This window comes from Oreochromis niloticus, linkage group LG6 (assembly GCF_001858045.2).
Source record: "Oreochromis niloticus isolate F11D_XX linkage group LG6, O_niloticus_UMD_NMBU, whole genome shotgun sequence".
NCBI classification, from domain to species: Eukaryota; Metazoa; Chordata; class Actinopteri; order Cichliformes; family Cichlidae; genus Oreochromis; species Oreochromis niloticus.
The window spans coordinates 32,927,483-32,940,442 of NC_031971.2; the positions used below are offsets into that span (position 1 = coordinate 32,927,483).

At 40.8% G+C, this 12,960-nt stretch overlaps 1 protein-coding gene across 1 annotated transcript in view; it reads right to left on the reverse strand.

Annotated features, from left to right (window-relative positions):
- The window catches only part of LOC100707214 (junction plakoglobin), an 18,498-nt gene extending 6,448 nt beyond the window's left edge, over positions 1-12,050 (reverse strand). Inside the window, exons 1-5 of the mRNA XM_005458524.4 lie at positions 11,901-12,050; positions 2,068-2,102; positions 1,464-1,631; positions 1,123-1,376; positions 313-551 (exon numbers count right to left, since the gene is read on the reverse strand). Coding sequence (XP_005458581.1) covers positions 313-551; positions 1,123-1,376; positions 1,464-1,631; positions 2,068-2,080 — 674 coding nt within the window. The 5' untranslated portion in view covers positions 2,081-2,102; positions 11,901-12,050. The remainder of the gene's footprint in view (positions 1-312; positions 552-1,122; positions 1,377-1,463; positions 1,632-2,067; positions 2,103-11,900) is intronic.
- Positions 12,051-12,960: the final 910 nt, after the last annotated feature.

Consider the following 12,960-nt stretch of genomic DNA (forward strand, 5'->3'; position numbering starts at 1 on the left):
TGATGGGAGGAACGATAAAGCTTCCCACCAGGCTTCCAGCATTGGAGGCTAATGCTGGCAGCTTATTCAAATAATATTAAAAACTCACTACAAGCTATTATTTCCTTCTACATATAACTGCACGGTAGCTGCACTGGAAAATACTTCAACACATCGTCACAGAGCGCATCTTAACAAGGACTTAATGCAACTTTGAGTGACTTTTCTAAAACATTTTGAGTTTTTAATGCGAATATATCCTATTAACCATAATAAAAAGTATTTCTAGCAAACCCCAACTGAAAATTTGACCCATTTGTAAACCAGCAGCACCTGAGCATGCGGACTAGAGCAGGGATTCCTCCTGACTTGAAGATAGAGAGCAGGCCCTCTCTCTGGTGGGACAGGTTGTGGAGGATGCTGGCCGTGGCTTTTGCCGTCTCCATGTCGCTTGTGTTCTGCATGGCTCGCACCACGGCCGCCACCATCTGAGGGGACTGCATCAGTGCACGGCGGGATGCCTCCTTGCGTGTAAGCTGGTTCACAATCTGTGCAGCCTTGCTGACTACCACCTTATTAAGGATGGATGGGGAAGGTATGAGTTAATTTGTACAAGGGAAAATTAAACATCGAAGTTTTTAAATCTGACTATTCAGAAGGTAATACAATGTATATGGCCTTTTTTTATGAATTTGATAATCATTTAGAGATCTAGATAAACTTCAATTATTTGACTTATTTGGTCAAAAATAGAAAAATGTGAAGCTATTGCTAAGGGTGGCCGGCCAGGTAGCACACAACCCCCAGGAAAAAGCAAGTTTAAGGCTTCACAGTTTGTTTCCATCAAGGAAATTACACGAGAATGAGTGAACTGAGTTTGGCTGGCATCTTTTGTGATGTTTTGACTGAATCAGATTTATTGTTATCAATCTTCATGCCAGTATAAGCATGAAGACTGTAGCCAGCGCTATATTTAGCACACAGACTTGACCAGAGTATTGATGTCTTATTATTAGCACAATTTTAAACTTATTCATTTGCTAGATCCATTAATCGCTGAGTAATTATTTTAGAAAGTTTAAACAAAATATTTATAGACTGTGTTTCTTTGTATCGATGCGGGCACATCTTCGTTTTCATCACCTGGTCTTCATCGTTGAGCAGTTTGGTGAGCTCTGGCACGGCACGTGTGGCTAGCTCGGCATCGTCCTGGTAGTTGATCAGATGGATGATGGCGGTCTTGAGCATCTGAGAGGGCTCGGCCAGGCGCTGGACGTTAGTCATCTGGGACGGGTCTGTCTGAGTTGACAGAATGGTGGTGCCTCCCTCCAGTGTCTCTGGAAACATTGCAGCTCGCACCCTCTGAGCTCTGGTCATAACGCTTTGGGGATCCATGTCTATTGAGAAGCGAGATGATGAGGTTGACTAAGTAGTTTAGGTGTATTTAAGCCAAAGTTACAACATATTAGCTGGTCTGTCCTTACCAGGCTCCTGCCTTGTCACAGTGCTGGTCATGGTGTACTGCTTAGATATGGTGTACTCGCCGTCATCATCTCTGACTGTGGTGGCTCCAGACTGGATGCCTGAGTCTAGACCATACATCGTCTGTTGCCACTCTGCCACCTTTACTTGGCCACTCTCCATCTCACCCACTGCCAAGGAAGGAGAGAGGAAATCAAAGGTTTTAAAAGTAACTTAAAGTAATTAACAGATTTCATAAAGATTAAGAAACTACTTGTTATTAAAACCTTTATGTAGATCCGTTTTTCCTTTCTCCCAAGATAAACACAGTTGTTTTTGTTTTTTTAACCAAAGTAATAACACTTTTATAGCAGGAACCTTTAGTTCTAATTTATTTAAGGAAGTGATTTCAATGCAAGCACTGAACACAATACTTGGAAGTAGAAAAGGTCAAGCTCAAACTGTTCAGGCCTATTTTGAATGAGGTGATAGAGACTGAGGTGAAATCAAGAAATCACACAAATACAACCAACATTAAGCCGCCGCCTTAATAAAACAGAATTTACAGAAGAGGAAATTAAAATCGGAACATAAGATATGATCATGTAATTGAGCTGGTTTACTTACTCTGCATTGCCATCCTTTCTTTCGATGGAGCAAATCTGAAAACAAACACACAGAGAAATCCGACGTCAGCGTTTCCACCATTTCACCTCATACAAAGGGTAAACACACGCATCACTACACACCCTTTTTCTCACGAATTAGTGAATAAACTGAAATGTCTACTTCTTTACACGAGACACCTTACTGAGTATGGGGGTGCACAAGTTGGACACTTCCCCACTTAGCTGCTCACACTGAAAGCACTGAGCAGAGTGACTTGCAAAGAGGGAAGGGAGGGTGAAGTGAGTAAAGAGACAGCTGTAATGTAAAAATGCTAAGCAGGGTGAGTGACCTTTAACCCCAGGTCTCCACCCATGCAGTCATGGGAGCAGCCCATTGCTGATATGTGGCAATCAGGAACCTGCTCATCAGGTTTCAATTCCACTTTCAAAGTGTTTGTGTATGTAGATAACTCACTGAGCGCACTTGTCAACACACCTCTAAAATAATAAAAAACAACAACAACAACACACACCCTTACCTTCACTTTAATTTTTGTCTTTACATTTACATACCCGCCAAAAGACCTGGATTTTAAAACTACAATCCTTAATCATAGAGGCCAAATAAAACTTCTTAAGTCAGGTAAATACTAACTACTAATCACTTTAACAGTCCCCCAACTTGTGCAACTACCTTCTACCTGTTGGTGCATGTTTGTTCATCATGCTCTTCATGTTCTACCACATCTTGGTTTATCATGCAAATACTTCCTCTCACCCCCGACGGGTTTCTACATGGCTGAACTGCAGTTAAGTTTTTAATGTGCTTCACCATTAAACCCTCTGCAAAAAAAGAGCAAAACTAAATTGTGCAGTACAGAAAAAACGTAAATGTATCCTCTCAGAAAAATTCAGTGTAATAGTGGTGTTTTCGCTCAGTGTGCTTTTGTATACAGGAAGACAGATTATTCTTGGAAGTGGCCTCCCAGATCCAAAATAAACCCCCATGGTTACAACATGCATGGAAGTTTTCTACATAGTTCTGTAGTCTTAATGTCATTCACCCTGAATTTCAGAGAAACCTGCATTCACAATAGCTGCTGGTCACTGGATGTGTCATTCAGTCGATAGTATTGCATTCACTTTGAAAACGCTCATAAGCAGCTTTCAAATGTTAGACTTTTACTGGATTGTTTGCCGAACATATCGCCGAGATGGATTATGTGTGTGATGGTTTTGCTACAGATGTACTTAATATATGAAGGTGTGTGCATTTTCTGAGAGTGCGCTTACAATAGGAAATCTCAGGTTTAATTCAGAGAACTTGTTTCATAATTGGCCATAAATAACAAAAGCTATATCACAAAAACAGAGATGATCCACACACAGTAGAGACAAACAAGCAAGTGGAAAAAAAAGCTTTAATCTTCGAAACCCTTCTGTATGACAGCTGTTTTTAGCTTACTGTGGTTCTGCATATAATAAGCAGCTCTGCATATCTTCCGTCTTGACTATTAATAAAACAAGTTGGGGCTAAAACCCACAATGGCAAGCTTCTGTGCTGGCATATAAACACTTAAATTACCACCTTTACCTATACTTGCCCTCAGTTCCATGGAACAAATGTACTAAACAATGTTAACAAAATGGAAAATACTTGAATTGAAGCTGATCAATGGGCATGCAATTACAACTTGTAAAAACAAGAACAAAGAATGTATTTGAGTCGTAGTCTAGTTTTCTCACGCTGCTTATTTGATCTGATAGGCGTGCATTACTGTTGCTAGCGGCTTTGTTTTTCATTAAAATTGATATGAAGAAGAAATTTTCACCATTTTTCAGTGTCTGTCCTCAGTTTTCTGTCCGTGCCACTTTGTTTAACTAAAAACTCATTTATATGTCGACACATTTACTTTTCAACACAAAGTTATTTACTATACGGTTCATGTGCACTGGCAACATTTTCCTTCATTTCACTTTCAGAGAGCAGCAGCTTTATGAGTTTCCCATGTATTGAGTCTCACTTGAGATCCTGCAGGACCAGGCCACAGAGGGCTGTCTGTGCTTGCAGCTACACGTTACCTCGCAGATAACACAATGACTCATCAGACATGACAACTGTACCAACATTCCCTGTGCATTCTACCTTTCTCAGTAAAGGTGTGGCCACTTTTATAAAAAAAAATTACGAGCACTGGTTAACAGGGCAACGGGAACAACTGGACAAAAAACAAGACCCAGCTTCACTAACTTTTTCAAAGGTTTTAAAACAGATAAAACTATAATGATCCATTTATAACAAACAGTGCACATCTGAGTTTGGTGCAGAATGTGTGTACCTTCCTGTTGTCTGTAAATCAGGGTCAGTGTTTGTGTAGTCTTTGTTTTCCTGGGCGAGGCAGCGGGTTCAGTCAACTGTTGCAATGCAGTGACACGCCCCGCATATTGCCTAGGTAACTGAAAGTCCGCTGAAACGCTGTGCTGTGGGGGTTTTATCTGCTGTCCAATCTAAAGTCTGAAGCTCTGGGCACTTGTTTGTTGATAATTTGTCTTTTCCTCTCGGGCTTTCTTAATCTCTTTTTTCCTCCATTCGAGAAAAAAAAAAATCTATTGGGGAAGGGCAGGCTACAAATTATTTAAAAGAATAAAAGATCAAAGTAAAAAAAAAAAAAAAAAAAACCTGAGTGAACACAGTTTTCTGTGTTATGATGACTATAAAGTCTAACCCAGCCTTCTCCCATTGTTCAGTGCCAACAAAGAGCTGATGGTGTGTGCTGTTGTGACTGAACTTTGTTCTCTTCCAGTTAATCAGTAATATGTCCTTTCACTCTCACTGTGAAGTGCCTTTCTCCTGAATAGTCATTACCACTGCCATTTATACACCCACACAGACACAGTGACATGAAGCCATACTTCAGGAAAACACTTTTCACACACCCGTCACCTCCCACTATCTTGTTAAGCAACAGCCTCTGCGGATGATGATTTAGGAGGGTTAAAAAAAAAAACAAAAAACCCTGCACAGTAAAACCAGGAATGTGTATCAGTAAAAGCTGCCAGTGAGGGAGGAGTGAGTTGCAACAGAAAAGCAAAGCAGAGATTGTTCTTGTTCAGCGCCCAGCGCTCAAACGCTGCTGTGACATTCCACACTAGTGTTGCATATTCAGTCTGTCCTGAGTCGTCAATCTCCTTCTGGGAGGGAAAAATAATAATAAAGAAAAGGGGAGAACGCACCAACCATATCTAAACTTTACTCACCGACTTACTCATAAATGTTAAATTGCTGAAACTAAGAGAAACTGTGGGGACAAGACTACTGTGACAAAGGATGAGTAACTCTAATCTCTGTAATGACAACACATTTACTATCATGCAAACCCCTCAGGCATGTTGGAAAGGGAGTGTCTCTTCAACAGTGACAGGCTCTCAGAAAGGGTGTGGATATATGAGGAAGAATACACCTAATGGCTAGAGGGGATCTTACATTTTATTCCCTTCAGTATCCTCCCAATAATTATAGCTTTTGCAGTTGCAAACTGAGCATAGTAATGAAAAACATTCCAGCAGGCCAGATTTTGACTTTGCTGGTGTAAGCTCTTCTTTGTATCACAGCAGGAATGAATCAGGTCAGGCAAGAGGCCCAGGGGGGCTTCAGATAAACTTTGCTCATATTGCAGTTGTGTTCAAGAGGCTGTTGACATACTTTACAGTATCTGTAGTAAATGTTGCTGAGCCACATGTCGATTTAGCAGGCTGGAGTGTAAATACATTTTTCTGTTGCTTTTTGCTGTTTTACTTTCTATGGATTTTTGTAGAAGAAAAAAAGCATCAAAACGTCTAAATATTAAAATATTTTTAAATATGTGTTTTTATGTTTTTTTAAATATTGTTTTCCTCCTGTGAAACTACAACCTGTTATTTTTATGCCGAGCTAAGCTATGCTAACTGTCCTCAGGCAGCAGCTTCGTATTTAATGTAAAGAGAGGAGAGAAATACCCGCATTTCCATCATGTTTTCTTTCCATTACATAAGGAAGGAAAAACTGTTTATGATAATTAAACATTTCTCACAGTTATGTGAGGACTATGACTGGGGTTTAGAAACATCCTTATCTGGTGGCTGTGTGAACAACCTCGCTAAACTTATTTAAAGTAACAAGCAAATAAAGTTGATTATATTAGTGCACAGCTTCCTGCAGCACTGGAATAGATAAACAATTTGACATACAGGACAGCCTCCCATGCACATGCACACACCCAATCACATTCATGTCCCCAGACATGTAAGCCACACTCTTCTTGCAATAAACCGTTTCCCAGATGACTTTAACACACACCCTGCACTCCCACAGCCCAATCCTCCTGACACAGTAAATGGCCAGTTCAGCCAGCTGAGTCTGCAGTGCAGACTGCCTACAGTTGACATTTTCCTCTCTGCATCCTCTCTCCATAGACCTGGAGTTCAGCTGCCATGACAGGAAACGAGTTAACACATTCACTAACCCTTCTGGTTCCCCCTCATGCCTTACTTGTACAACAATAGATACTATGACACTGTAATGGCAGCAGCTGGGGCTGGATAGCTGTTTGCTATAAATCAATAAGGGAGGATGTGAAGCAGTGCACAGCTAATGGATTTACCATGGTGGGTGACAGGAAGTGGTGGTCAACATTGTCTGACTCACCAACATTTCTGGGCTGTCTGCTCTGAGATGGGAAGTTTATTAGAAGTTGCAAACTGTGATAAGGTACTGGGGAAGAACACCGCTTGAAGCCCAGATTGTGTAAAGCACAAACTCTAAGAGAAAGCATTTGTCAACTGACTGTGACAGGCAGTTGATCAAATCCAGACCAGAGCAACGTCACCATACCAAGTGCCTAGAGAGAAGAGACGGCCAACAACACAAAACTCCTATGCACTTGTGCAACACACTAACTGAATTTGTGTAAATGTGGCAGAGTGCATCTCCTTCTTCCCTGATCTGGAAGCCTTCCCAAAACAACAAGCAGCCTCAGCCAAAGAATTTAAAAAAAAGAAAGAAAAGCAACAGCATATCTAATGGGCCTTGATTTGTCAGTTGATTCACTGCAGCAGCTTTAATAAGCTGATTTAGGCCAGAGGATGCAGTGCGGTGGCTGTAAACTGCTGCGTAGTCGTTTGGTCTCCGTGGGAGCTCTCTGTGAATCAAAGGAAATGTGAGCTGTCTCGGAGGAGGTGCCTGAGTCCAGACCAGAATCAGATTACAAAAAACAGATAAAGGAGGGGGGAGTGAGTAGAAAGGGGTGTAATCTCCGTAGCAATAAACACTCAGTTGCAATGCCCGCATAGAAACAAAGTTCGCAGAAGTTCATGATAAATCAGATACTGTGGGAGGAGCAGAGGTATGTCCAAAGATTATCTTCAAACCAGGAAAAGAGCTCACCATCAAGATGTGGAAATTAAATAGTGGAATATTTGAGCTTTATATGTGGAATTAAAATTTTATGTGAAAAAAAAAAAATTCCTTGAATTATGTTGTTATCAACAAGAAGAAGAATAAACACCCCACCCCTCCGTGTTGTTTGGTTCATGGTAGGAAGGAAGTGGACGAGCTGAGTTTTTGATAGCACAGTGAGCATCTGTGTTACTCTGTTTAGTGTAGAGAGGAAAAGAGTAGCTGCATTGTCCTATTGACTGCTGTTGCTGTGAAAAGGAAACCACTCTCAACTGTCCCCACTGAACGCAACCAAAAAGGCTGAAGCACATCAAGATGGCACTGTGTGTTCACAGGCCAAGTTTGGTAGCCAATGCTGCATCCAAAGCCCCCTTTAAAGGCCTGACAGGGAGTTTTTTCTTGAACTGCTACTGCTACGCACCAGTGTGTGTCTGAGCACTGAGGCGATGTGACAGATGATTAATTTTTCAGGGAGATTAGAGGCACGAGGGAGCGGGAGGGGTGTGCTTGGGAGAGCAGGGCAAAAATCTGAAGGGACCCTAAAGAGTACTGCAAGTTCATCTGACAAGTTTGAATTCACAGTTTGTTCATCTTCCAGCAGACTAAAACCAAAACTAACATTGTTAAAAATTGAGTGACTTATTCCGACAACACGTCATTTGGTTCGTACAGTGTTGTTGTCCGATGAAAACCTGGAAAATGTCAACTTTCAAGGAACAAAAGAGGGAAGAATAATAGTGCCAGTTGTCTCAGACGCCCATGCTTTTTTCAGTTTATGCAGTTTTTTGCAAAAGTGCTCACAGGCGCCAGGGTTGCACAACATTCGCAACCCATGACAGCATGAAATCCTTCAAAAGCAGTAAACAAAGAAAACAACCAGTGACTAAAGCATGGATTTTCAACTCAACATATGCAAAACCACCCTTCTTGAGAGACCTCACGTTGACTAATTAACAGCCGAGCTTCTCCACTGATTTGCTTTCTGTTTCAACCACACCCTTTCTGCCTTTACTTTCTTGAATCTCTCGTAGAAGTGTGATTAAGGGATAGGGAGGAGGCGAAGAAAGAAAAAGACATGACACGACTCAGAGTTGCTATGCTGAGACATACGACTCATCAAAAATCATCCATGTGTGAAAACTTTGTCTTTTGAGTAAGTGCCGAATCCAGTTCACTCCCTCTATGTGTGGACACACAGCAAGTAATGAAAAAATTATCACTGGTAATGTATCCATGATGACAACAGGAGGATTCAACTATTTCTAGAAGGCTGTTAGCGTGATGCATGAGTATTTTGGACAGCTTTGATAAGAGCTGACTTGAAATGACCAATGTGGTAGACTTGCCTATGGTTTTTTTAGAGTGCAAGTGATGAGAAGAAACAGCCATTAGGCCTTTGACATCTTAAGTAACGGGACCATTTCTTGCCCTTGCTTGATCCAACCAAGAGAACTGCTGAAGGTAAATAATTAACTTCAGGGACTGTCATCAGTAGAGTTCAGCTGGGCAATGTCGGCTTGACTTGCTCAGCGTTATTCAACTGCACCCTGCCATACACTCGAGTTTGAGTTTGGTCATGACATAAGGTATCTTTTACAGCACTGGGAATTTCTGGATGATATTTCTAATAACTTAATAACTGCATTCAAGGATAATGTCATGCATTTCAAAATTAATTGGCACTTATTTTGATTTATTGCTGGTTTGAAAAGATTGAAAATATAAAATTAAGCACTTGTTGTTAGAGGACTGCGGGGTTACTTTGAGATAACAAAGTGATAGATGTGTGTATTTTGTCTAATTTGGACTGATATGAAAGAACAGAACATAATGTAGAAACAAAGAATGCTTCAGGTGTTGTAGATGTAGCAGGGTGTAGTGGCTGAGCATGTCGCAGTGCAGGGTAAAACAGTTATTAAGGAATGGCCACATAATTTCTAGTTTGGACCCAGTTTAGAACAGGTGCTGGAATAACCATTTGATTGGATAATGACCAAGAAAATAAGCACCGTTATTCTGATGCATTTCCAGTTCTCACTGTACCTGAATGAATTTTAAATATTTCAGTTTCATAACACAAGCATAACCAGCACGGCACGGAAGACATAACAATGAAACAGGCCACAGAAATTTTATCACAGATTCTGTCACAGTTTAAGAACCCTAGTACCTGTATGACATACTGTATGTTTAGTAGGCCTGCACAATATGTGCAATGTTCATTGCAGCAGTCAAACACTGAAGTGTGCACACTGGCTGCACAGTTGCCACATTTAAACATGCTCATGCAGAGTGCAAATAAAATTACTTTTCTTATTCTTTCACTTCATTCAGTCTTTTGCACATACTTGTATTGTCAAAATGCAGTTTATCTCAGCTGTATTGTATTCTATAAATAATATTAGAAAGAAAAAGCTTCTCTCTATGCAGATTTGGTGTGGTCATGCCACTTCACTTTTATTTCACCCACCAAAAAAAGAAACCCCAAAAGAAACTAAAAACTGTTGTTGTAGCTGACGGGAAACTTTATCTCTGTGCCCTTTTCTCCATGGGAACAGTAAAACACAAAGGCAGAGTGACATACAAACACAGAGGAGGTCGCACAATGTGTGTGCTGAGCACCTGTAACTGGAAAGGACTCAGTCAGGCCTCAATGGACTGAGACAGAAGCAAGACGGGGAATCCACAGAAAAAATTCAACCAAGAGGGCGGGATGTATGCCATACAGTAATCCCCTTTGAAGAGTGTAGACCTATTTTTAAAACCGAAGGATCTCCTGGCCTCTTGTTCTGCTAATGTAGGACAGTATGAGGGAATTAAGCAGGAGGGGGGAGATTATCACCGTGCCACCACAGCTGTAGCTGTGAAATCTACAGTAAGTCACCCCCACTGCTGTCCCACCACCCATCCACTCTTTCCAGACAGGGACAGCTTTCCTACTTGATGACACAGGGCAAGCTCAGCAAGGCCATTCTGGCACAAAGTATTGGCACCCTGTCCCATTAAAGCTGGCACACAGTCAGCAAACTCAACTGGACACATTGGTCTAGAAAGCAGCTGGATACCACAAACCTGTTTGGCACGGTTCTTTCTGTTTTGTGACGCTTGCAGATAATTCAAACAAAAGAACAATGGATAATGTGATTTGGAGTTTGATGGTGTAGTGAGTGGCTCTGTTTACCTTCCAATTCCTAATCCAACTGTGTCAAATTAAGACTTTAAAACTATACTCAAGTTGGCAGCAGAGGACACCGCAGATGACTTAATCGCATAAGAAAAAAAGCCGATAAGATAAAAGTCATTTGAACGGGATGCTGATTTCAGGGGGATTTACTCATGAAATCAAATGAAAGAAATTTGTGCTCCTGTGCTCCCTAAAGCAGGATTAGCTGTCCTGTCAAGTCCTGAGAATCTGCAAAGGTAATGACATCATGGAAGATTTGGCAACACCTGGAGACATCACTGCTGTCTTAAAGCACAGCGTAGGAGTGTGGGGGGCGGGTAAAGAAACATCAGCATGTATCACTGTCATAAGTTACAGATGTGCACCCACGGACAACTTATCCCCTCAGGCACAGTTAGCTAACATTGTTTGTTTACAGACTCAACATCACTGTCATAGTTGGTAAAGCGGAAGATCTGATGTGAAAGTACTTGTTTTTGTCCAACCACATCCAAAGCTTAAAAAAAACCAACCTCTTATAAAAAAATAGACATTCAAGACATTAAAAATATGTCCACAGTGAATAATACCCACCATTACTAGACAATTAAAATACCTACTTACTAATTTTATGTTAATCCATTGATCTTTCGTAAGTTAACTGGGAAAATGTTTTTTTGTTTTTGGGTCTACTTCAGTGTGACTTTTGCCATTTCTATTTCGTCCTTTAACAGAAATGGTGTAAAATCTTTATTTTTTGTCTCTGATTCGCGGAAACACACCAATGCAAGCGCTTGATCTCCAACACCACCAACAACCGACGGGGTCTATTGACAAGTGACGACGTGTAGCTGTATGATCGATACTGGGGCTAAATGTCGTTATCTTTGGGCAGAGAGAGAGTGAGGGAGCTCTTGCACTTTAAAAAGTTAAAAAAAGAAAGAAAAAGAACTGTTCACCACAAGAGAACAAACTTTTGGTGGCTGTAGAGCTGGCGCAGTAGGCTGCTCCCTAACAACAGGCAGTAGTGGTTTGAGGCATGCGGAAATGAATTCCTAATGGAAAGCATCTGAATTTGCATCCAGGTAAGCAACAAAGAGAAACGAAATTACCCCACACAAACGCACAAGATATTTTTTAATAGAATTAACGATAATAACTACACACAAAACAAACCGATAAATACATAAATAAACGTTCACGGACGCTAAGGGCAGTAAAAACTGTCGGAAAAGGTAGATTTACTGAATCTTACCTGTCTGAACACAAGGCTGTATTTTCGATTATTCCGTGTTTGCTTGTTTTAAATGACTCCTTTGGTCAGCGCAGGACTGCTCTATTTCTTTTCTCTTCTCCACACTCTCTGCCTCCCTGCAGCTGGCCACCAGTCCTCTGAACAAAAAAAATGAGTAAAAGGAGCGTTACCTCACCCTGACTCCGCCTCCTCGAAGACTCCACCCATATCGTCCACAAAGAGAGGGAAGGACGTCGCTTTATGGCTAGGCACGACAATAAAATGTGAAGTTGAACAGTTTAGTTCGGTTTAAAGTTTATTTCTGTCTTTATTGTACCATTACTACAGTGTGTGGATTGTCACTGTTTTGCCCTTTGATACAACAGCGAATATTTTAAAGTCGACTTCATTCTTTCATTTGAGAGGACACTGACTGACACCAATTAAAAAATACTTTCGATTTTGTAAAGCACGGTGTACAAAATGTGTACAGCTCCACATATATGTATTGCAGCCTGTTTAAGTGTGTTTTATGTTCTATTTCTTGTACTGACTACAGTGAAGTCGAGCGCTAACAGCCATGTCTTTCACCTGTATGACGATCGACCACACCTTGTGATTACAACACGAAACCAGACCAAAGAATGAGTCACAGCAGTCGGGAAGCGATACTCACTCAGATGACAGAGAAACCGATGATGTTGATTATGTGTGTCCGCGTCATGCGCATTTGACATAGTGGAGTTTTCTTCATTATTTTAAGCTCTATGTGGGAAGTGCCAGAAAGAGAAGAGAGACTACATCTGAATGAATACATGTTCAGTAGAAAGAGGTTTTGAAATCAGAAGCTAAAATTATATTTTGAGTTTTTAAATCCTTAATTTTTTTTAATTACAAATCTCAACAGTAACAAAACTCAGTGAAAATGTACTATACACTAATGTTTTCATATCTACCCATCTTCTCTACCCCCATGAACGTGATAAGGAGAAGTGGAAGGAACCCCCCAAAACCAACTAACCAACAAACCAACATACAAACCAAAAACTAGGTCACATTTAACTCATGGCAATGTTTTTTT